The following is a 25662-nucleotide window of genomic DNA, read 5'->3' as shown; positions in this document are numbered from 1 at the left end:
ACAAGAGCGCCCTAGACAATATTATTTTGCATGAGGTACCGTTACCACAAGTCACCTAGTAGCTTTCCGTTTTCAGCCGTTTAGAAACGCGAAAATAAATGCCGATTTTCAAAATGGCTCGAAATCGAAAGCAGATAAGTGAGTCGTGATAACGGTTTCTCATGTAAAATAATATTGCCTAAGGCGCTCTTGTTCCACATTTCGATTATCTTTTATCTATTTGAAGATATCACATAATTACTGTAAAATTAGCGGTATTTTAATTTCGCCGGGATGAAGACTCTTAAACTGAAAGATTTCATTTCATTTCAAGAGGAAACTAAATATTTAGAATGCATTATGTAGACCTATTCAAACGATATTAAATTTTACGCATATAGAAAATACATATACGATTCAAATGTATTAAATAACATGACCTACATTTAAACCATATATGCAATTGTAGTATATTGTGTAATGATTTGTTTATCTTTGAACATTGATAAATTTTCTTGTATCGTTATTTACAACCGTTTCACCAATTTGTAGTTTCTATTCTATGAATCATAAAACATTCAAACAGTTGTTTGAAATGTAATACTTGAGCGAACTAGTGTAAGTGTTGTTCACGAAACTAGTGAAATTTCTAGCCAGTGGACACAGTGGCTCAGTGGTAGAGCCCTTTCCTTTGGTGCGTGAAGCCCCTGTTCGATCCCCGCCAAGTGAGTTTGTGGTGGATAACATCGTCTCCTGGGTTTTCTCGGAGTATTCCCAGTGGTGCTATTCAGCCGGTTCGCTAGAATCGGTTGTTAAAATATTCCGCGTTCGCAAAACCGTTTGTTATACTAAGTCATAACAGTAAATTTTACAAATTATACCCAGGAACAAGTAAATTTTACTTTAAATATCTTTGTTTTTATAAATTTTTCTACTACAGATTAAACATACGATCTCTCAGAACAAGGTATAACCGTTTATTTCTTATTCTCAAATGCTCAGATATCAAGAATGTGAACTGGGATCACATGAATGTAATGGTCAGGCTATTTACACTTGAAACGGATACATAAATTAAAAACAATTATCGATCCACTGCTGGATTAAGGTTTTTCCAATACTTTTGACCAACCATCTGTCTTGGATAATTTATTTCCGAGATGTTTGCAGTGCTAACTATATCCGTCACACCACCTTGTATTAGGGTGCTGTGTGGGTCTCTACTTGTCATTGGTGGTATACAATGCAAAGTTTGCTTTTGTCTACCTTGTATAGTTTGTTTCCGAAGAGAGTTATATCTGTCTACTCTCTCTCTGTCTATCTATCTATCTATCTATCTATCTATCTATCTATCTATCTATCTATATATATATATATATATATATATATATATATATATATATATATAAAGAGAGAGAGAGAGAGAGAACCGGTTGTTAAAAAATAGAATAGCACCACTGAGTGCTCCTGTTTCCTCCCACTTCCATCATCACTCACTTGCCTTAATCATTGTCTCCCTTAGCCTAATAGGCATAATCGTGGGACGTTAAACTGAAAGATTTCATTTTCATTTCTAGCCTTATCTTGAAAACGAGAAAAAGTCATATTTTTCGTGTCATATTGAATTTAAAAATGTACTTGTCGTCCAATGGGTAACGTTTATTAATATAATTATTATTATTAACACGTTGACCTTCTTTTCTGCAATTTGGCTCTACAAGATGAAAATATACGAATATTTGTTAAAGTTATGAGAGGGATGGAGATCTTACACCGCCATCTTGAGACGTTATACACCATTTTGAAAGAGAAGCCGGCGTGGGATTGATGGAAACTTTCAGTAGATTGTAAGAATTCGTGTGAAATAGTAACTCTGAAAAATTCACCTTTCATCTAATTACTTGGATGACCAGCACCATATTTTGATATAGTTGCTGATCTAATAATTAGGCAACAGTTGAAGTAAACAACGTCCATTGGCAATCTTTGGAATCTTCATGTCAGCTTAGCCTGAAAAGCTTTTAAAAATATATTTCTCCTTGTCTACAGTTCTTATGATCGTGAAAAGGTTAACAAAGTAATATGTAAAATAGACTGGAACATTGGTGTCGTTAAGGAAACAGGCATATATCCTAAATTTGAAACATATCAATATTTAACTAAACAACTGAACATTGTATCCCTCGACAAGCAGAAGAAAAGTTCGGCTACTTTACATTTTATACAAAATTTTAACAACAAAATCCAAGTGTCGGAATTAAACTTCTGAAATTTAAAGTTCCCAACGTTAGAAGACGTCCGAAATCTGGCTTCTTTCACTGTAGAATATTAAAAACAAATATGATGAAAAGTTCACCTATTTGGAGCATGTGTGACCTCTACAACATAATTTGTGTGACTGATTCCAAATACTGATATATTCAAAATGTCCTTTACTAAATTTTAAACAAGTAGGGCCTAGTAAATTCTTTAAGTGTCAGAATCGATGATTAACCAGTTGTTAAAATTATCACTTGTCTGTTTACTCTACTGTTATTATGTTTATCTATGTTTTGTGAATACTGTGAATGGGTATCTTTACCTGTAGTATTCATCTATCTATCTAAATAAATAAATTTCCTGGCAGCTACCATGGATATTGTCATTCATATCCTACTACCATATATTGCTACCATGGATATATATGGGCATCCTGCTCACTGTCTTTTGTCTTGCACTTTCCCATGATCACATGCCATGAATTTAGTGCAATAATTGATTATTTTACGTACCTCATGTTCTTTTCCATTCACTTTCTGCAAATTTTGAATTTTACTCTGCTCTCAGTAGCGTTGTAGGAGTGGTTCAAGACATGTTCCTATTCCAGCTCCCGCCGCATTTGAAGTTAGAGCAGTGATAAAGTTTTTGAATGCACAGGGCATAGCGCCGATTCAAATCCATCGTCAGAGGGCCCGGTCTATGGACTTGACGTCATGAGCAAGCAAATGGAGCATGGCTGGTGTAGACAATTTGCAGCAGGACGTCAAAATGTGCATGACGAGGAGCGCAGTGGAAGGCCAACCAAACATCACAGTCGACCTTGTGGATCTTGTTCAGGAACGTATCATGCAGAATCGTCACTTCACAATAACGGAACTCAGCGGATAGTTCCCGCAGATTTTCCGCTTCTTATTGCACACCATTGTCACGGAGCGCTTGTTGTTCAAGAAGTTGTGTGAAGCAACTGACTCCAGAACACAAAGCAAGGCGCCGGGGGTCAGCATTGAGATTTTTGCAACGATATCACGATGAAGGAGAATAGTTTCTGGACCGGATCATCACAGGGGATGAAACATGGGTTTCGTACAAAACTCATCATGCTGTGAAAGATTTTTCCCATGACCTGAGCATCCAACGTATTCTCCAGATGTGAGTCCGTGCGATTAAGATCTCTTAGTCAAGCTGGAAGAATTATTTCCTTAGAAGTATTACAACTCAACAGAACCCATCAACGGTGCCACAATGCAGACCTTGAGAAACATCGACCACATGGATGTGCTGACAGTATGAGCGCCTTTCATCAGCATGGTAGAAGATCGTAAACATAGCAGGCGATTAACTTGAAGCAATGTAACTGCTATATACTCTGTCAACAAATATGGGCAGAAATTATAGTTTGCTGCCACTACTTCTTTGGTAGAGTCAATAATGGACCGAGATTTATCCCCTTCACCAATTTATTATAAAATTTGTTAAATACAAAATGTCTTTGAGTACAAAGAGTAAAATAGTGTCTACCTCGTTATATCCAGATGAGAGGAAATAGGTGTTTGCACGGTGCCCCTTCTCTCAAGGCAGTCTCCAAGGCACCTGCCGGTTCTGGTGAGTCTTGATAGCCCCCTCAGCTCAAGGCAGCTTCGTGAGGCTTGGTTGTAGTAATGACCTCTAGTCCAGTGCGACCTCGGATAAGGATAGGTGTACCCCTAGTCCAGTGCGACCTCAGAGCGGTGTAGGTGATTTGATCAGTTGGACGACTGATGCTGGGTCACTCGGTGGTCCGCCTTTTATCTGTCCTCTGCGGGTCCTTCCGTGAGGTCCGTCTTCTTTCGGCGATCCTCGGTGCCTTTTGTGTCGCATTTTCTTCTGCTCTTCTGTTTATAATCAACAGCACGTGTTGTGTTGACATGTGCTCTTGTCCTTATGTGGGGATCCTTACATTATACATTCTTACTGAAGCTAATTTTGATTTCATATCTTTTCTCTTATTTCTTCATTTCTTTTCTTACAGCCAAACGAACTCGTTCCCTTCTGACACTAATACTTTAACATGCTACTCTCTGGGCATCGCTTATTCAGCAACGATTGGTGGTACGGGAAATATCTACAGTGCACCAGCTAATATTGTATTGATGGGCGACTTTGAAACGTAAGTAATATAATCTTCATTCATGGACAAAGCACCATTAATCTCATACAAATCATATAATCAGTGTTATCAAAACTATGCCCGTATCTTTTTAAAAACAAACAAAAAAATTACGAAAACTAGAAAATAATGTCAGTTTTTTAGTGTAAACTTGATAATTTTGGTAGGATATAACCACAACATCCTGGCTGGACACCGCCTTGTGTATTATTGTCTACAGTTTTACGAATAAGGTTTCAGGTGTAACAATTTTCTCTCCCCATCCTCACAACCCACCCAAGACAAATTGAATAAATCCAAAATGTATTAGAAAGCACATTGTAAGGCCGAAGAGACAAAACAGTCACACAGCTGGATGAGTAGAAAGCCTTCCCGAGTAGTTAAATTTGGTTTCTAGCACTAAACGAAATATACATATATTCTATAAATGCTTTTGGGGGTTATGCTGCTGGTTTTATAAATGTCAAAAGTCGGTAATTAACATTTGTAAAAATATTTTATTAACAACAAATATCTAACAAGAAAAAGAACGTAGCTACGAAACTGATTAAATATAGATAAACACTTGTTAGCCCTTACTTGTTTATGTAATATGTTATAGTCCATTATTACTTTGACATACCATGAGGACACGATAGTCCTTTTAGCAAAAATGGCATCAACCTCAAGTTTTAAAAAATACTGACAAATAATAATTATTATTATATCTCAAAATGTATTAAATACAACACTCTTTTACGTTTTCTCTTATATATCTTAACTTATCTGCAATGTAATAGCACCAGGTCTCAATTTTACTTTCACAAAAAAGAAAAAAAATTAGCATACTAAAAATATGGAAGTTCACTCACCAGACAATTACGTCAACTGAAGTATCTGGCAATTTTATATGGCGGGCCAGGAAATTCCCAGCATGCTTCAGTTGATGATCTATATATATAAAAGAGAACGTACAAAATTTTGTCCGCTCATCACGCTAATACGGCTGAACCAATTTCTTTCATTTTTGGGGGGTTATTAGGATTTGGACCCTAGATGGTTTTTATCATATCACTTTAATTTTTAATTACCAGTGTCTTGAGATAATTGACCATTCAAGTGTCCATAACGTACAAATCCTTTGTTATTAGTTCATCATAGGTAAAAATAAACGTATTTATATGCAACCCGCATGACCGTGTCACTCGGCGGGTTAACATAAATGACAGGCGATATACAGCGGAAAATAGCTTGAATCTTCTGTTTAAAATTTTTTAATTGATTTGCTTATTTTTACAGACACTTTTACAATATGCCAGCACCGGGATGACCGCAGCGAAGCGGGGCGGGTTAACATAAATGACAGGCGATATAATGTTAAGATTTACTGCAATCTTCTATGGTTTTTATCATATCACTTGAAAGCGAAAAAGTAAAAATTATCTAAGTAACAAAGTTTATTGCGTTCCGGGGTGACCGCAGCGAAGCGGGGTGAACGCTGCTAGTAAATAATAAATTAAATTCGTAAACCAAAAGTAAAATACACTGCCGTAAAATAAAATAGTACCCAAACTAACAAAATAATAATAATAATAATAATAATAATAATAATAATAATAATAATAATAATAATAATAATATTTTATAAATAGCTAGTTTCTGAATACATTACACAGGAAAGTTCAGAATTCCAGAGATTTGAGGATATAAAAAGAATTAATTTTTAATACCAACATCATCCAGCTCTTTCAAGACGGCTTAATGTCTTGTCACACTTCGTCCTTTTTTCAAATTTTCCGATCATTCTTACTCATTCAAATATGTGAAGTCATCCAAATGTTATCTGTCTCGTTGTTAAGTCTTACATGCCGATATTTGCCTCTGTTATCATATTGTCGCAAAACAATGCTGGCTTTGGCAGGCCAAAGATGGGAACATTTTTACTGTAAACAGTTCATAAATACTAAAGTTTATCAATTAACGCTATGTTGCGTGTGTATGTTAGCAATAGCAAGTATACAGTGCAGTTAAATAGAATGGAAAGGTATGTATAGTTTCAAGATTTGGTCTACCAGGAGAAATGCCACGACTGAAAAATGCAGACGTCATGAGTGCAAGGAACCGGCAGTCCAAATTTCCAATGGTATACGTGTAGCATTCGAAGCTAACAGATCAACACGAACCGTGTAACAATATTTGCACAGTGCAAGAATGTAGGCTTACAGAAGAGTCGCCGAATATACCGAAGTATGTTTCAGGAAATGTAAATTATCACAGCCTACAGTCTTGGCTTTTAACTAACAGAAAGCAAAACAAAGCGCCTCAGTTATTGATTTAGCACACTAGATTTGAGTAACATCAGAGCAGGCCCGTATTTATATATTGTACGTCCCTGTGCTCTAAATAACTTCCTCCTCTTACACACACAAACTCATGTCTCAAACAAGGAAATAAGCCGTGATTTTGCAAACATACCAGCTCTTGTTGAGTTACAGTTTAGGTATTACAAGTTACAAAAGTTACAACGTAATTTTAAATAGCCTAATTCTCTCAATCATGATTATGATGTGGTGTTCTGCCCGAAGGTACGTGATTGACCGAACGTCCCTATGCAAGATGAACCCATGGTAGTTTGCCTTCCATGGAATGATGATGACGCACTAAAGACGGGACCTACAACTTAACCTGAGATCCGAACCACTTGTGTAACCACGGGATTCGAACCCGGGATCATTTAACAACAAGGCAATGAGCTTAACCACTCATCCATTGGAGACACATTCTCTCAATACTGGCATGTAATTTATTCATGTAGGTTTTAATTTACTGTACGGAAAAAATACATTCTATTAATTCTTAATCAACCATAATGTCATTTTTACATTTCATTGGTGTTGAGTTCGTAGTTTCCGAGCTCGCTGAGTTTAACGTATCAGCTTTCACGATGTTCAAGTTCACCCTTACCCCTTGGGATGGGGTTGGAAGAGGATGACTTCTTAAAAACAATCAGATAAGCTAGCTAAGTAGTAACTACTCTAGAGCGAATTCAACACGTTAATTTTCTCGCGCTTGCGCGGGACTCTGCGGGTTCTAGTTTCAAATATTACTTTATTCTGAATATTTTAAAAAATCCAAAATTTTGCCGCCCCCTAAATTCTGCCGCCCTGTGCTCGAATACAGAATAGCACTTACCTAAATATGGACCTGCATCAGGGGGAGGACTACTTTATATGGTCAACCTGACTGTACTATAATAATTATGCTTGAGAGTACAGAGAATATAATGTCACCTAGTCGAGTTGTTACAACGATTCATTTGTGATGTCACTAAACATTACCAGACACGCAATCGGCAAATGGAACCGGACGTATTGCCATTTTATTTGTATTACAGAGTGTTTGTAAGAGAATGTCATTGAAGGATTTAATATCAGTTGTCTCTTTAAACATAGGGTCTAACTAGTAGAATGCCTTTTCTTCGCATGAGAAGAATACGTTTTATTTTAGTTATAAAGGGCACCGAAAATGTCACCAATCAACTTAGGAACCCCCAAAACTATGAATTCGACACTAATATCGATTTTATATATATATATATATATATATATATATATATATATATATATATATATATATATATATATATATATATATATATATATATTGTGTGTGTGTGTGTGTATGTATGTATGTATGTGTGTGTGGGGTGTATACAGGGTGTTTCAAAACAACACTGACAACGTTTGGGAGGTGATTCCTGACACCAAGATAAGACAAAAAGTATAGACCATCCTGGGTGCACAAATGCTTCCTTTCGGAGTTATAGGCTGCCGAAAACATGAGAAAATGAACTTTAAAGGTCCATAACTTCAAAACTATGGGTCCCCGTAGTCGTGTCAATACTTCACTTAGGAACTAATATGTGGGCTATCCAAAAATACATGTTTCACAATCTTAAGTTATTCACGAAGCAATTTTTATAGAGGAAGTTTGGATACGGGCATATAATTTGAAGTTCTCTCTAACTACCTCCATAAAAGTTTTTGTGGAAGTACCACAGGCTTCTGAAACTTGGATATTTGGATAGGGCACATACTAGTTCCTAAGTGAAGTCTTGACCCGACTACGGTAGATTCCATAGTTTTGGAGCTATGGACTTTTAAAGTTCAATTTTTCATGTTTTCGGCAGCGTATAACTCCGAAAGGAAGCATTTGTGCACCCAGGTTGGTCTATACTTTTTGTCTTATCTTGGTGTCAGGAATAACCTCCCAAACGTTGTCGGTGTTGTTTTGAAACACTATCTATCTATCTATCTATCTATATATATATACATAGGGCGTCCAAAAAAATAAGTATACAGACCAGCATCGATCAACTATGACATTTTAATTTATTAAGATAATGAATTTATTTGCTTTGGTTTGTTCCGAGCTTAAGGTATAAATGAAAATAAATTAAGAATAGATAAGAAAGAAACTAAATCAGACCGATCAGTACGGGATTGTATTCCTACTTTTGGGCCACTCTGTATATCCTCGTCCCCTCCCCTATGTTGCATCATCAAAATGAAACAATAAAAACCATCTCAGGCCTGGACTTCATCTATGTTGAAAATTAGATCGAGATTGGTCGGGTGGTTCAAGAGTTATTAAGTCATAAACAGTCACTTTTATTTTTATATAATTACATAGATAAATAACAAAGTACGGACATACAAATATTCTGTTAAAAAAATTAGACAATATGTAATCTGGATCAATGTATCTGTAATATCTTGTATTGCTTTGCATTACACTTTTATTTTCTTGTTTTACAGATTTTATCCTAGTTCTTCAGACCTGAACTTTGGATCGTGGTTTGCCCTTAGCGTCCCTGGAATGATCGCTAATACATTTCTAGTTTGGATTTCCCTGGTTATAATATATTTACGCAAACGGTACGTTATGAAAAAATACTAAAAAACAATCATTTATTTATTTATTAAGTTGCTTATAGAAAAACTAAAGGAATACTTTGTATTAAACTTTGTTAATAAGCACAGAACTAAAAAAATCTAGTACGAAGTAGTGGTGTAACGTGTCACAAACTTTGCGACTCTTGACTCGGAATCAGTCAGACCCAGAGATCTCAAACTTCGTCTTATACAGGAACTTTAAGTTTACTAACGTAGCTCTAATAAGCATAGTTTTTCTCTCTCTCCTTCTCTTTTCAATGAATCTATTATTTCTTTCTGACAGATTATGCGTATCAAAGCACTGCAATAAAAGATAAATGCAAGAGCTATCGAAAAGTAAGCACGTTAAAACAACAGAAGAGAAAAGTTACATGTTTCTCTTATGAGAGATATCAAAGTCTAAGCGAGCGAACATCTTAAACTTGAAAAGTAGAATATGAGCAATACCATTGAGATCAATACTTCGTAAAATTTTCTTGACCAGAAGGTTGTTCCACGTGTTTGACCAATTGTGATACTTTTGTCCCGTGCAAAACCTTAATCCAGCGTTTCCCAACCGGTGTGCCGTGAATGGGCCGCTGGTGTGCCGCGAGGAAATCGAAACAAAATGATTAATTCTATAGCAATCAAATTGCAAAACGCAGGGGAAAATGTATATTTGCATTGCACATTACTACGAACCTCTACTATAAATCTACAATTTTAAGTTTCATGTACTTTTCTGTACATTTCTAACGTTGAAAAAAGTATTTGTTATTGTTATGACCATTATTGCTTCTTTATTGTTCAAACTATTTCGTAACTTGAAAATTCAAAATATCATTCAATCCTTTCGACAAATTACCTACTTTTGTGTTTTAAAAGTAAAAGAGATTTCTTTGTTCGTTCATTATTTAGTGATCTTCCTTCTTAGTAATAGGTTGGATGCAGTTTTCGAAAAAGAAAGCGTAATTTTAAAAACCTGATTCCAATATTTCATTATAATTGTTTTCTGTTTTTAAATTAAAATGAAAAATAAACATAGTGATTTACCACGGGGAAAACCAGTGATAAAGGTTTCTTCTCTGTGAGAAGGAGATAAGTAATCACAGAAAAAAATACCACGGTATTTTATATTTACAAATAATAATATCTATAAGTGTGCCGCGAGAATCCAAGTTACACCCGTAGTGTGCCGCAAGTTGAAAACGGTTGGAAAACGCTGCCTTAATCAGATGTGACTTTTTGTGTAGTGTCTGAACTGTGAAAGAATGTTTGTGCTTTCTGGGAGGGCTAAGTTCTAGCCCGTACGACTCAAAGTTTAGTAATCCAATGAACAAAGCTTGTGACATTACTTGGACTTTACTGAAGTACGTGATCGGGAAAAATAAGGATCTTATGGCCCCATTTTTCGATTGTCCAACAAAAAGGACGAGGACACACCTATTCACAGAAGCTACGACTAGTATGCAGGCAAGACTTCTCAGAATATCCATGCAAGAGAACTCAGACAGATGGTTAATCGTTTTGGTGTTTTCGGGAACTGACAACTGTACCTTACACCAACGATTGAATCTTGAAGAAAAGGTGTTCAATTTGATCTAATTTGGTTTTTAGTTTAGCATCGATTTCAGCAGTGAAGCTTTATGGCAGTTAAACTACTGATTAAGGTAAGATCCGAACCGCATAATCTCCCGCCAAAAAAATAAATAAATAAAAACAGGGCTCTAAAGGTGCGTATGCAAACCGCTTAGCCACGAGCAAGCTCAAACGGTGTTCAAGAATAGCCATCATTACTTTACTGATACCCACGACGAGAACGTATGTGTAATGCTCAAAAGCTGTAGCCATGGTATCTGACAAATCAAACGTGGCGGTACCTCGCTACATTGGATGAGGCATGAGTGTATCTTTCCACTGCGGCGAACCAAGAGTCATAATGTACAGAGATAAAGTAGAGAAGCTATTTCAAAATGGTTCGGAACATGCAGAGAAGTTTTCTCGAACAGGTTCATGGTAGTTCCCTACTACTACTACCAAGGTAAACTGAAGATTGTCGGGATGGAAGAGAACTGCAATATCAATGCTCTGTTCTACCAGAAGATATTGAAATCAATCTATGAGCAGGAGCTAGTAGAAATGTACGGAAACGAGATCACCATGTGCCGCATCCATCAACATGAACCTTCATCACATACCTTAAGGTCATCTACCAGGATATGAAGAAGTCTACCAGAATATAGGTTATACTTTTACGAAATACGAAATAACAGTGAAGTATCCAGATGCGAGTTCAATGAACTGTGGATTTGGACTCCTTAGAAGGGCTTTGGGCAAGAGGCGTACGGGAAAGGGTAGCCAAGATCCTCATTAAACGTACACCTGATCAGCAGTGTACGTCTGATGAGGATCTTGGCTAGAAGATCGAAACGTCACGTGTAAATGTGTTTTTATATTAAATAAGTGCAGTTTTGTTCAGCAGTGTGTTTATTTTTCTTATTTTATTTGCAAGACGTATGACTATGATTGTGTGTCAGTTCGACAAGTCTTGTTCAAGACAGTAGCAAATTTTTTTTGTGTCGCATTCGTGGTGTTTCAAAGAAAGAAGAAGAAGGGAGGTCTATTGGCATATATTTGAATCACGCTTGACCCTAGCGATAGCAGGTAAATACACGGTTTTGATTGGATGGAGTTATCCGTTTCTCGCCACGTAGCATATATATAGCACAAATCAAAAGCCGGGTGCTGTCGATCTTTGTAACCGAGTATGCTAGCGGGCGGGTAAGTAATGAAAATTGCTTTTTTTTCGTGGGTTCAAACTTGGGCCGAGGAAAGTTATTTTGTCAGTAAAGCTCCAACTGACCAAAGCAGTATATATATTGTAAGATTATATATTTGTGTTACTGTTTCGGCTACGTAATATAGCCTTCCTCAGACACATTTTGAGACAAATATCCAATTTTGACAGCTTATATGCAATCTAAATGCAGCTTATATGCAATGCACTTTCTCTTTACAAAACGTAAACTTTTAATTGGCTCTAAAAAGTAAATTTTTAATTAGTGTAGTCACTTTCTCTTTTGCGCACCTGTTATGATACTCTCAATTAGGTGTTTGTCACTTACACTTTCTATTCGGTGTTTTCCGTAGTACACCTGCTCTAGCAGCTCGTGTTGATCCTTTTAATTCTTTCTTTCTATTTTGTCTATCATCTTTTCCTATGATTCATGTATTACAAGTCCACTAGACCAATTCATCAACTTCTCCTTCCCGTATTTCTTAATCCACTGGGCTTCTTTTCACTTTCTTATCACACTCCTTTTCTCCATTTCTAACCCTTTTTTTCCTTCCCAATCTATCTCATCTCCCGTTTCTTTAATGTGTTTATATTGTTCTCTCCTTTTAGTCTGGCATCATCCCTATGTTGTTTTATCCTTTGTTCTAATCTCTTTCCTGTTTCCTCTATGTACTTCATATCGCACTCTTTACAATTAACCTGGTACATTACTCCTTCCTCTTCTGATCTTATATCCTTTTCTTTCTTCTCTCTTTTCTCTCTCACTAAGTCTATTTTCCTCTTTCCTCCTTTCCTGTAAGTTTTAATCCGTTTCTTCATCAACAGGTTCTTCAGGATCTCCGTTTTCTCGCCTAAACTTTCAATACCAAACCATCTTTTTGCTTCTTTCTCTGCTTCTTCCTCTTTTCTTCCTCTTTTTCTTTCTTCTAAATCTTCTCTTCTGTATCCGTTTCCCTGTAATAACTGGCACAGTATTTCTATGTCTTCTTTCCTTCTTTCTTCGTTGCTATCTATCATTTCTATTCTCTTTTTTACGTTCTGTATGAAATTCTTCTTAGTTCCCCTGTCTACGTCAATCCTCTTGTGGCAGTATATCCTGGTATCTCATTCTTTCCTGTACAACCTCGTTTCGAATTTTCCTCCTATCTTCTCTATAGTCATGTCCATGAAAAGGGATTTGGCTAGAAATGGGGATAGAAGAAGAGAGAAAAATCAACTTCATAAACAGCATGACATTATAACATGCCGGGCACAATGCTATCCACGCAATCTAAACCTTTCGTAAAACAATATTTTTGCTTCGTTACATTTCCATACGTGAAGAATCAATCTAAGTTATCTTCTGCATTTTTGTTATATAAAGTTACTCCAGTTTTGTACTTTCACGTATTATACTACATAATAAATATAATTTCTAATTGCAGTCGAACGATAACCGCAATGGAGAAAGATAACAGGAAACGTAAACTTCAGCAGTTCTTTGCTAGAGAATTTCATAAACTTGGTCCTATACGGTTTGGAAATGTGACACTGGTGTTCTTGTTCATAGCGTTTGCATTTCTCTGTTTCTTCTTAAATCCTTTTTACATGACTGGATGGGGGACTTTCCTCAACTATTATCCAATGTTGGCAACAGAGGTCGAAGGCAAACCCGTTGCACTGGATATGTAAGTATAGGCCTAAAAGCTTTAGTATACGGAGTAACCTAGAATTAACACACTATTGAAAATGTTTTACTGTATTACGGACTATAAGACACGCCTTAATTATTAAACAATTAAAAAAAAATTACCGTAACATTTTTTCCAGTTTTTCACAAAGTTTATGGTCTGCATATCCTAGTTCCCGCAACTCGTGTTCATCGTATCGGTGCACTGCTGCTACCATTTGGACCCAATGTTGCCAGATAGAGATAGGTTTTCCGTGACATCGAATATATGGCCATTTGTTAGACTGGCGGGAATTTTAAATCAAACTCTGGACATTTTTATATTAATTTCGAGTATAAGACACGCCTGAATTTTGGAGGCAATTTGTCGAAGAAAAAGTGCGTCTTATGGTCCGTAAAATACGGTATAACACTTTAAATCCGTAATCACTTTTAATGAAACAAAAAAATACTTAGTTCCTGGCAATGATAGAATTTTTTACATAAGATATCTCATTACAAATATCAGTGTCAGAGCGTGATGTAAAGTTTAACCTCACGTGAGGTCAAGAGATTAGGTTGTCAGCCTTCACTCCACGGCTCAGATTAAAATTTCCTTTCGTTCAAGGAATAAGGAAGTAGGTAAACACCCACTCTCACACTTTCCTGCATGAAAGTTACAGTGAGAAAAAATCTAAACATTCACAGCACCTAATTGTGCTATAAAAAAAAAAGTACACACACACAGGAGATCGAACCCAAACGCATTCGGATTCAAACAAATTTCCTACGCCACTAGGGCGGAACCAATACCTAAGTTTATTCGACGTCACTCGCCTTGGACATGGACTCCATAGTAGTCTTAATGCTTGCATTTTAACACGTTCGCTGCGTTACTAGTCACCGGTGGCTCGTGCGATATTTCATTTCTGTGCTGTGCCGTATTATGCAGTCTATTACCTCTGTTCGTTTGTGATATTTTCATTTGTACAGATTTTGAACATTACTAAGCATCCACGGACAAACCTTCAACGAGACACATGATGACTCGTATAGCATTGAGATCCAAACTCAGTTTTACACTGCCGTAGCGAACATGCTAATCCATCAATATATGATGCAAGTAGCCTCTGTTTAGGCGTAAGATCCATATTCTAAACACAACCTTAAAATCCTAATTCCCTATCATGGTTAAACTATCTTATGGCCAAAGCCCAATTACTTTAACGAATCTGTAATGCAGCAGATTCTCTCATCTGACTACATACAGTAAATAAGGGGATACTCCCCAACTGCACTATTCACTTCCAGTGCAGCGATTTGGCTGGCCGAGATCCTATCTATACTCAAGGACCCCTACAATGCACAGCAACGAACAAAAAGACTGTCTTTTTATATGTTTTGACCTGCTAAAAAAAAAAAATAGCTACATAAAATTCGTTTGAAAAATTTTAGCGCCAACAACCTGAATGGAAAATTCCAAGCTAGGGAGGCAGAATACAGGATTCTGCACAACGGGATTCTCAGCTAGCCTCTTTAACAGGCTCCTAAAAAAGCAAAAACTAGCATGTAAAAAATCAACGTTTGAAATTAGCTAACTGTAAAAAAGAATATGATGAGATCTTAAATATGGGGAATAATTCTCTCATATACATAGTATATTCTCTAATATATATAACATAAAATAAGTAAATGCTACTATATACCATTAATAATAAAGATATATGAATAAATATACTCCAGTGAATTAATGTACTCCACACCCAGAATAGCTACTTTATAATTAAACGCATTATTATAGAGAGTAATATTTAATTTACCATTAATATTTGTAACTTATTTCAGCAAGGTGGCAAGGCGTTTCTTGCATATTCTATTAGATATGGAGTTCCAACAATAGGTTAATTCCAGGATTACTGTTCTCTTTATTTCAGGTTTCTATCTCTCAAGATTAATCTCTGTTTCCTCTAACTTCTTTAAGCATCTGTGGTACATTTATAAAATTTGCCATATTTAGTTTCTAATCCATAGACTGGTTTGTCAATTTTTGACTAGGTCTCATTTATTGGCCTTTGGTTGTAGACTTCTTTGGTAATTCGTTGGTTTTTCATGAAGATATTTCTTAAATGTTTGCTTAATAGATATAGGCTATATGATCTCTTATAAAATATTAGTTAAGTATTTTATATATATATATAGGGACAGAGCGAGGGAAGAGTTCCACAAAAGAAAATGCGAGGACATAGAAGAATTAGAAAGAGTTGAGAAATATAAGGAAATGTATAAGGAGGTGAAATCTGTGGAATTTCGGAGGAAACAAGGGGGTATTACGATGGCAGTAAAAATAAGAATGGAAAGGTAGTCAGCGAGAGAAATGAGGTCATAGGAAGATGGAAAGAATACGTTGAAGACTTATATGAGAGAGGGATAGACCGTGTAGCCTAAATGTTGAAGTAGAAAATGAAGTAGGAGAGGATGATAAAGGATTTAGCATTCTTCAGGATGAGTTTCAAAAGGCTATATCCCAGATTAGGAACTGAAAGGCAACCGGGATAGATAATATACCAATTGAATTCATTAACAATATGGGAGAAAAGGGAAAGAAAGAATTGTTTCGACTATTCAATGGAATACATGAAACAGGGAAGTGGCCAAAAGACTTCCTGAAGACGATCATGATACCGATGCCTAAGAAATCGAACCCAAAGAGATGTGAGGATTATATAACCATTAGTTTTATATTTCATGGAGCTAAAATTTTGCTCTGAATACTGGACAGAAGGTTATATGGAAGAACAAATGAAGAAGTTGAGGAGGAGTAGTTCGGGTTCAGAAGAGACAAGGGCACGACAGATTCTATTGGACTATTAAGGACGATCGGTGAAAGATTTATAGAAAAGGGGAAAGAAGTGTATGTTGTATTTATTGATCTGGAGAGGGCCTTTGACCAAGTGAATTGGGAATTGTTGTTGGAAGTTTTAAAGATGACAGAACTATTTATATACAGAGATTATATATACAGGGTGTCCCAAAAGTAGTTGTGAAAAATGAAACCACTAATCCCTGGCACCAAAACAAGAAAAATGTTTATATGACATATAGTCGAGAAATGGATAGGGGCGGAGCTAGACAGCTTCGAATGTGGGGGAAAAGGAACTTCACACCTTCCAGCGGAATAATGATAGAAGATAGGAAGGGGGTTCATAAATACATAAAAATTATATCGGCTTGACATGTTAAACGCATGTTACATTACTGCGCCAGAGATTTTCCATACGTCATTTAGGGATTCACCGAATGTCTGTACGGTAGGTGTAATGAAACGGTGCAGTAAAGATGGAAGCCATACAGAAGAAAGTTGTTATCCATGCCACGCACGATTGCACGCACATCTACAATGGGAGTCAAAGCAAAGATTACTTATCATGGTTGCATAATCTCAGGGGAAGTGGAAAGTGATATACCAGAGAGACGCTTGCAGAGAGAGGGTAGAAATAAGAAGAAGTGTAACTTGTCGTGTCATGTAGGGCCTAATGAAATAATAGGCAGAATCCACAACAACGTACTGTATTTGTAATGTACAGATGGTGATCAGAAAAATGGAAACACCTGTAGTTGGCAACACATCAGATGTGTCGTGGCGCCCCCAGCGCTGGACCGCTGGTGGTGGTGTGTTAGGTCGGTCTCCATACTACGTCAGTCGAAGTGGAACAGCAGTGTCCAGTGGCTGCAGCAGACGGAGGTAGTGTAAAATGGGAGACCTCTTAGATTTTCAAAGAGGGCAAATTGTTGGTGCGCTGTTATGTGGAGTGAGTGTGACGGCAGTGGCTACTGTGTTAGGTGTGTCGCGTGGGACAGTGTCGAAGGTGATGACGGCCTACACAACACACGGGAAAACCACATCGAGGAAGCGGAACAGTGGGCGGAAGAAAATCATGAGTGACAGGTCACGCCGGGTATTAAAGCGCATTGTCACGCAGAACCGTCGTGCCACTGCGGAGCAAGTGACGGAGGAACTCAATCAGAACCTCCCCCACCCTGTTTCGACAATCACAGTCCGCCGCGAATTACATGACATGAACTTACGGGGTAGTGTTGCACGGGCCAAACCGCTCATCAGGGACCATAACGCTTTCGCACACCGCAAATGGTGCCGCGACCATGCAACTTGGACCGTTGAAGACTGGAAACGTGTGATATGGTTGGATGAGTCATCCTTCACCCTATTCCCAACCACGGGCCGTGTTTATGTGTGGAGAACGCCCAAAGAAGGCTATGATCTGCAGTGTCTCCGCCCAACTGTGAAACATGGCGGCGGGTCGGTGATGCTGTGGGCCGCCATATCATGGTTTTCATTGGGTCCTGTGGTCACACTTAGCGGACGAATCACCGCGAACGATTATGTCGCAATTTTAGGAGACCACTTGCATCCTATGGTCCGGATGTTGTTCCCGGACAATGACGCCATCTTCCAGGATGATAATGCACCCATTCACACAGCTGGCGTTGTTGCAGCTTGGTTTGAGGAACATCGGGATGAAGTTCAACACCTCCCCTGGCCCGCCCAATCCCCAGATCTCAACATAATTGAACATCTGTGGTCCGTCTTGGAAACACGACTCCGGCGACGATTTCCACCTCCATCCCCTCTCACAGAACTGGCCGATGCCCTGCACGAGGAATGGTGTAAAATTCCACTTGCTACCATTCACGACCTCCATGCCTCCATCCCACGTCGCATCAAGGCTGTTCTAAAGGCGAAAGGTGGCCCGACACCATATTAATCTGGTAAGTTGCAATTTCGTTCAGGTGTTTCCATTTTTCTGATCACCATCTGTAGTATCTTAATACAGAATAGCACTACAAATACTAGGTCATACGTATTAACAATAAATGTATGTAGAGAAGATGTTCAAAGTACTGTCTTCCCACATCTATGCACACGTATAAATCGTGAGTTTCGAATGCATTCCATCACTCACGATGGGTTGCGTAACTATTCTCATGCATCTTCAATGTGATTTTGTAAATCGGCAGAGTTCCATTCCGTAAGTGTGAAGTTCCTTTCCCCTACATTCGAAGGTGCCTAGCTCCGCCCCTGTCTACTTCCGTACTATATGTCGCATAAACTTTTTTCTTGTTTTGCTGTTGCCAGGAATCTGTGATTTTATTTTTCACCTTTCCTTTTGGGACACACACACACACACACACGCATATATATATATGGTGTTAATGAACTATACCGACAAACTCTAAGAGGTGATTCCTCACATCAAAATAAGCGAAAAAGTTCATATCGATCTATTGCGAAAAGTGCATAGTTTCAGAGTTAGAGCGGCGCAAAATCGCGAAAAAATTAAATTTCAACAGGCCCTATTTCGAATTCCAGAAACTGTGGATAATGGTCCTTATAAGCATAAAGGAAGACACGCACACACAATCCAAAAATGCATATTACATCAATTTCCAATGGGTGTGTAGAGTATTCTCTACAGGCTACAATTCTCAAATATGCTCTCAAGAGAATTTTTAGATATACCCTAATTTCAAGGATGGTTCAAAGTAGCTAGGAGGTAAGTCTTGATAACAATCGGCATTGCCAGTGCTTTGGAGGGAAGTCGGAAGTGTTAGGAACCGGCAGCTCCAAGTTTTTTTTTTTTTTTTTTCGTGTTCGGAATAACGTGTGATGCGATGTATTTTGCCACGGTATATTTCACGTTTTTTCCACTTATAAGTGTGAAAGAAAACATCGCAGCATGCGTTTTCTCGAGTACGACAGACCGTGCTGCTGACAATCCTTAACACTTCCGACATCATGCCAAAGGATTCCATGTTCACTGTTGTCAAGGCTTATCGTTTGCCAACTTTGAACCAATCATAAAGTCAGAGCATATCTCAAAATTCCGTTGATGGTGTGCCTGGGAATATCACCCCGCATGCAATACTCTGCACATCCATTGAACATTAATGAAATATGCGTTCTTGGATTGTGTATGCGTAACTTCCTTTACGCTGATAAGGACTTTACGCTACGACTTCTCGAATTTGAAATAGGACCTCTTGAAATTTGGCTTTTCCGCGATTTTGGACAGCCCTAGCTCTGAAACTATGCACTTTTCCCCACAGGTCAATAGGAACGCTTTGTCTTATTTTGATGTGAGGAATCATCTCTTACAGTTTCAGTGTTGGTATAGTTCATTAACACTATATAACACTATATAACACTGGCCTTAGAATCGGCAGTGTTTATCTCAATCGCTAAAGTAGTTTATTTTATTTGACGATAAAATAAAAACTTAAAAAATTGATAATTGTATAACTGCAGTATGTATAAAAGCATGGTGTTACTGGATGCTAATGCCTTTATTTCGTTCTTCCTCCAGGAGGATTCTAGATGCTACAATTGCATTGACTGTCTTCTTCGCATTGTTTGTAATTCCCCGTAACAAGCTGTATGAAGTAGATGATGAAGGTAAGAAATTTTCTTTTTTTTAATTTTTTTAAATATTTTTTGATATATACAGAGGTTGATTTATATATATTGAGCTGAAGTCAATGCGCAGCTATACCGCGCATGCTGTGAAATTACTACGAGGCAAGCAAAAATATATCGTTAGTCACGCAGTAGAGCAGTGTTGTCTAGCATAGTCTGATGCCGTCGAAACTGGACACATTCTGGGAGGGATTCATTGTGGCTATTTCGAACTCGAAGTGCACGTTGTCGCTCATCGTACAAATATTTCAAGTGCGTAATTTTCGTGTAGGTCCTGCCACTGTTTGAATCGTATCGGAAATATACGGCACAGATTCCTGGGCTTACCACAAGGACGCGAGTATTAGAGCCGTTTTCCAAAGAGATTCATGATTGTGACCGTTTCTTGTAGAGGAGCCAACAGCGTCTCAGAAATATGGAGCGAATCGTCAACATCAATGCTGCGTACTACCAGACTCAGGTCCTGACAGATGTATCATCATAAAATTCCAGCTTTGTATGGACAAGATGTGACCCAGGTTGGAATACACCAAGTAAAAGCATTTTGCCACACGGCGAAAACATGGCTGGAATTGTATCGTCGTATAGAACAGGGAACTGGAATTTCGGCAATTCCCTTTTCTGACATCTCTGTCAAGAGTGCAGATGCCAGTCCAATGGACTATTGTGTTTTCGGACTCCTCAAGCAGTGCCTGTCTAATCTTCGAGTCCGCACTATCAGTGACCTGTGAAATGGCTGTAAAGAGGACTGAGATGCAATATTCATATGCTCCATAGTTTCCTGCAATTGAAACTCCGATGCCGGACAATAGTCATTAGATTTTGTAGCCTGTAGATCAAACACAACTTGTGGTGGAAACACAACATTTCCTAGGTAAGTGGCACATTCGAATTTGGCTCAATATAAATGAATCAACCTCTGCAGGAATTAATTCTTATCGCCAAACCCATCTCACCACCAAACTTGTAAGCTATTCCTCAACTGTCCGTTACAACAAAATTGTGAAACTGGGACCTATTAGGATCAAACATTCCAATGATAATCCAAAAGATTTGCTTGCAGTATGTTGTCTTATGGAACATTTTTCTGTCTCTTTTCAACGATTTATCTCTCTCTGTTGAACAATAATGTGCACCTATTTTATATGACACGGGGCACATTCCGTTACGGTTTGCATTAAAGGAACGCAAAATCTTCGTTTCAGTTTACGATACTAGTCGTAGCAGATATAATTTATTTTTGAAAGTTTGGCGTTGCGTTATGCTCTGCAAGTTTTGGGTAGAATGATATGGAATAAGGTCCCATGACTTCCAATGGATGTTTGGATATTTTTATGATAAAAATAAATAAATAAATAAAATTTAAAAAGAAATTTCAAATGGGTGAAAGAAAGAAAAGAAAAACATGCTTATTTAAAAGGTGCACAAGAGTACCACTTAAATATTTATGAAGGGGTATTACCTTTTTCTCAGTATGCTTTATTTGTAAATTTCTTAAACATTATTCGCGCGGAAAGATTGCTTTCAGAAATGAAGGAACCTTTACTAATAATGATAAACAAAAGTTACTTGTTCCGCAGTATATTTTGACAATATAAAAATTAAAGATTGGGATGTGGAATCAGATTTCTCGGCTTCGGGTATCTATGATCCTGGTAGCCATGAGCACAATATCCGGGAAGGAGGAGAAATGAGGAGGCCTGGGACCATTATGTTATTTACCACCTTGGTATTTGCTGGATATGAATGGCAAATGTCCAGGAAATTCTCATCAGGATGGCTGGCCTCCAAAAGCTTTTACCCTTTTTCGATCGAGTGTTCCACCGGGAATATAAAAATTAAGGTATACAAATTCCTTTCGGTTAGTTGCATCCGAAGCTACTTGAATAGTGTTAATTGTGTTCCTCTTTAGATAAAATTGACAGTCAAGAAGGTCCATACTTGCTTACTAAAGCAGTATTGTAAAAAAAAGAAAAAAACACGACACGAGATTTACCAGAGAGTGGGAAATGGTGTATAAAGCAACAGCGGCACGATACGGCCTATGTGTAAATGGTCGTGGATAGTGTAAAATCTCCGAAAATTTTGAACCTGTTGGTAAAAAAAAAAAAAAAAAAAAAAAAGTTGGGCCCATATAAACAATTGACCAGGTGTCCTCAGCTACAACATCCAAAAATCACCCAAATCTGACAGACGAGGAAATCCAACGCTTTTTGTACTGCGTGACCTTTGGTGACCTCTGGAGGTCACAGGGTTCTTCGTAGGAAGTTGACCCCATATAACCAATTGACCGGAGGTCCTCAGCTACAACATATCCAAAAATCATCCAAATCGGACAGAGAAGGAAATGTAACGCTTTATGTACGGTGTCCTTTCTGACTGCTATTAAAAACGTTTACACATATTTAGATATCATTCCATCGCGTTCAAGGATAGGATGTGTGAAAATTATTCCAAAGCTGTTGGGTTATACTTGTTCGCACTAACTCATGTTTCATGAAACATTAATATAAACTTACCTTGCGGTGCACACACTTTACATTCTGAAAGAAAACAATTCTGATGGACTGCTGAAATTTAGACCCAAAATAAGAATATGAAACTTATAACTAAGTGGTGCTCAGTAAAACAAATAGCGACAGTGCAAGCATTGGAACGCACCGGAGCCCCCGCTGCAAACGTTTATTACTCTGTACTGAATATTTATATTGTTATTCAATTCTTATGTGTGAGAAAGAATTATTGTGAAATTTTAGATTACTACCTAGGCAGCCATTTTGATTATGATTCAAATAAGTTTGTTTTGCCTGAATATATAAAGTCAGAGCTAGCTGAATAAGGTATTAAAATTTCGAATATTATTGCATGTTCTTTTGATGGGGCGAGTAACACGAGTAGCTGTTACAACGGTCTTCAAGTGTATTTCAAAAGGGGGAATCCAGATTTAATTTACACACACTGCATGAGGCACGTAATAAATTTTGGTTGTAGCTGATTCTATAGTAAACTTGCTCCAAGCAAAAAATTTATTTAATTTACTACAAGGATCGGCTGTTTTCTTAAGCTATCCTTACAAGAGAATGGGTGTACTCTTATTCATAACCAGAATACGTATTAGATATTCAAACATAACAATTTTACAGGTTGATAGTTTTCAAATTTTCTTTTTCTGAGTGAATCTAAGTAGAATGCATACACAATTTATATGTATTTCTTCGATTTGTAGGATTTTTATGTAGATTTTTATACGCCTACGCAAAATCACTATTTTAAAGTTTGAAGTAACCTATGTATTGTAAGTTCCATGTGATAAAGTATAAAAAGTATAAAGTTTCCTAATAGTATTTATTAGTTACTTACTTTATATCATTGAGCAAGGTAATTGAAATTAGTTTTTAAAGAATATTATGGTAGAAGTTATGCAATTAGAAAATGTAAGCGTACTGTAGAAATTTGTTATTAAAATAAAACTCCTTTAAAACGGTGTGGTACATAACTTTCCTTAAATGGGTCAATAACAATAGCATTCAGTAATATGCGCGAGTGAGTATTTTTAAGTGGGAGTCGCTAGCTTCCTGCAACCGAGGGCTCCCAGCAATGCCAGACCGCCCTTGACTACTAAATATTCTTAATGAAGTATTTTTGTGCTCTACGATGTTCAAATAATCTATCTATATTTTAAGAATGACTGGGAACAATAAGAAATGTTTGTTTGGAATGTTTTGAGAATAGAAAACAGATAAAGTACTTACGATGTAATTGTTCCTTATTTTTCTGATCTCTCTATTTACCTTTAACCAGGGGTAAAAGTGGATCTGAAAAGGTAGGGGAATGGATGACGTCACGCCGTCCCCCGTGCCTATCTTTGCCCATTGCAAGAATGTTATAACTAGGGGATCTGCCCATATGTATCTTCATCCTATTAAATCGATGAAGCCAGAAAACAACCAAGCATCGGCACGTCTGATTGGTTACTCTTGTTTCTGCCATCGTCTGATTGGATACTTTCGTTTCCGCCATGATTGTTAGCTCAAAATATTGCAATCCTATTGGGCGGAGTGAGCAGAGTAGGGGTGGCGAAACTATGACGTATGGCTTCAAGATTTTGTTTTAAGGCAGATCCTCTATTTTATAAGATCCTTGGCCCATTGTCATTTTTAGGAAGTAGAGGACGCCATAAATATGTTTTGGAAGTGGGGGAACGGTGTCACCCACGTTCCCCTTCATTTCTACTCCTGCCTAACTATACGTATATGTAATAGTTTACTTCTTCATTTGCAGGCAATTGTATACCCAGCAAGACAATACTTGAGTGGCCTATTGTTCATCGGAACGTGCCTTGGGGACAGTGGATGATCTTTGGTAAGATTTCCAACGAAAATTTTATATAATACTGAATGGTGTGCACATTAAAAATGACTGTATTAATTGAACACAGTTGTTTTGTGTTACCTTAGTTGTGATAAAGTGTGACACAGTGTAATGCTACTTCAATTCCATCGAACCTTAGAGTAAACTCTTAAAATAGGAGTGGGTCAATCAACTACCTGACGTAGCCTTTATGAGAGAATAGTGGAAGAACATTGAAAACAGATGTCAGCACTACCGGTAATGTAAGTTTTCTCAGAAAATTAATAGGCTTACAAGACTACGTAAAAGATTATAGGAAATATAATACGTTTATCGTTACTTGGTATAAATGTAAAGTATACCACATAAAGTCTTGGTCATAGCTAAAACTAAAATCAATTGAAAATATTCAATGTTAGTTACTTAGGTATTTAAAATATCCGTGTAAGGCATTATAGCTGTAAACGAAAGGAAGATCCATAAGGTAGAACCGTCAAAAACTCCTCGACCAGTGCCTATCAGATGTGAGAAATGTCAAGTTTATAATTCTCGTTTTAAAAACGCCTGCCCTAACAACCTAAATGTGGCTATTGCGGTGAACAACATACTACTAGGTTGTGTAAAAACCTACAGCAACCTCCGAAATGTGCCACGTGCAGAGACGCACACCCCACTTACAGCTACAGCTGCAAGGCAAAGCCCCATGCAGAACCTACTAGTCCACAATTTACAGCACATCTCCGAAGTTCTGATAAACCAACGCTCCCAGCACAATAAATCTTACATCCTGTTAGTGTTGCGGATCTTCTCCGCTGTTTGACTATAGTGCTTCAGAACATACTGCCTTCTCAAAGTGATCATATCTTTCGCACCATTAGTGACACAGCCAAATCGTTCTTTAATATCAAGCTCCACGATGCCTACTCCAGACAGTATGTTCATTTTCAAATCGCACCACTTGAAACAACCGTATAAAACCATGGCACACGTATTTCTTATTGTGGCACTTATGAATATACTATTTCTTAATATTCGATCCTTTCTACAACATAAACTTATACTGGAAGAACTACTGCT

General features: G+C 37.5%; 1 protein-coding gene across 3 annotated transcripts in view; it reads left to right on the top strand.

Annotated features, from left to right (window-relative positions):
- LOC145692723 (Na(+)/citrate cotransporter-like) overlaps positions 1 to 25662 on the top strand; it is a 69641-nt gene that overhangs the window by 28245 nt on the left and 15734 nt on the right. For 2 of the 3 annotated variants that reach the window (XM_081768146.1, XM_081768144.1), the window contains exons 6-10: positions 4247 to 4384; positions 9181 to 9300; positions 13519 to 13761; positions 20126 to 20214; positions 24517 to 24597. In XM_081768146.1, coding sequence (XP_081624272.1) covers positions 4247 to 4384; positions 9181 to 9300; positions 13519 to 13761; positions 20126 to 20214; positions 24517 to 24597 — 671 coding nt within the window. The remainder of the gene's footprint in view (positions 1 to 4246; positions 4385 to 9180; positions 9301 to 13518; positions 13762 to 20125; positions 20215 to 24516; positions 24598 to 25662) is intronic. The other variant, XM_081768147.1, reaches the window with a different exon arrangement.

This window comes from Thermobia domestica, chromosome 8 (genome assembly GCF_964235325.1).
Source record: "Thermobia domestica chromosome 8, izTheDome1.hap1.1, whole genome shotgun sequence".
NCBI classification, from domain to species: domain Eukaryota; kingdom Metazoa; phylum Arthropoda; class Insecta; order Zygentoma; family Lepismatidae; genus Thermobia; species Thermobia domestica.
This window is presented reverse-complemented; position numbering and strand designations above follow the sequence as displayed.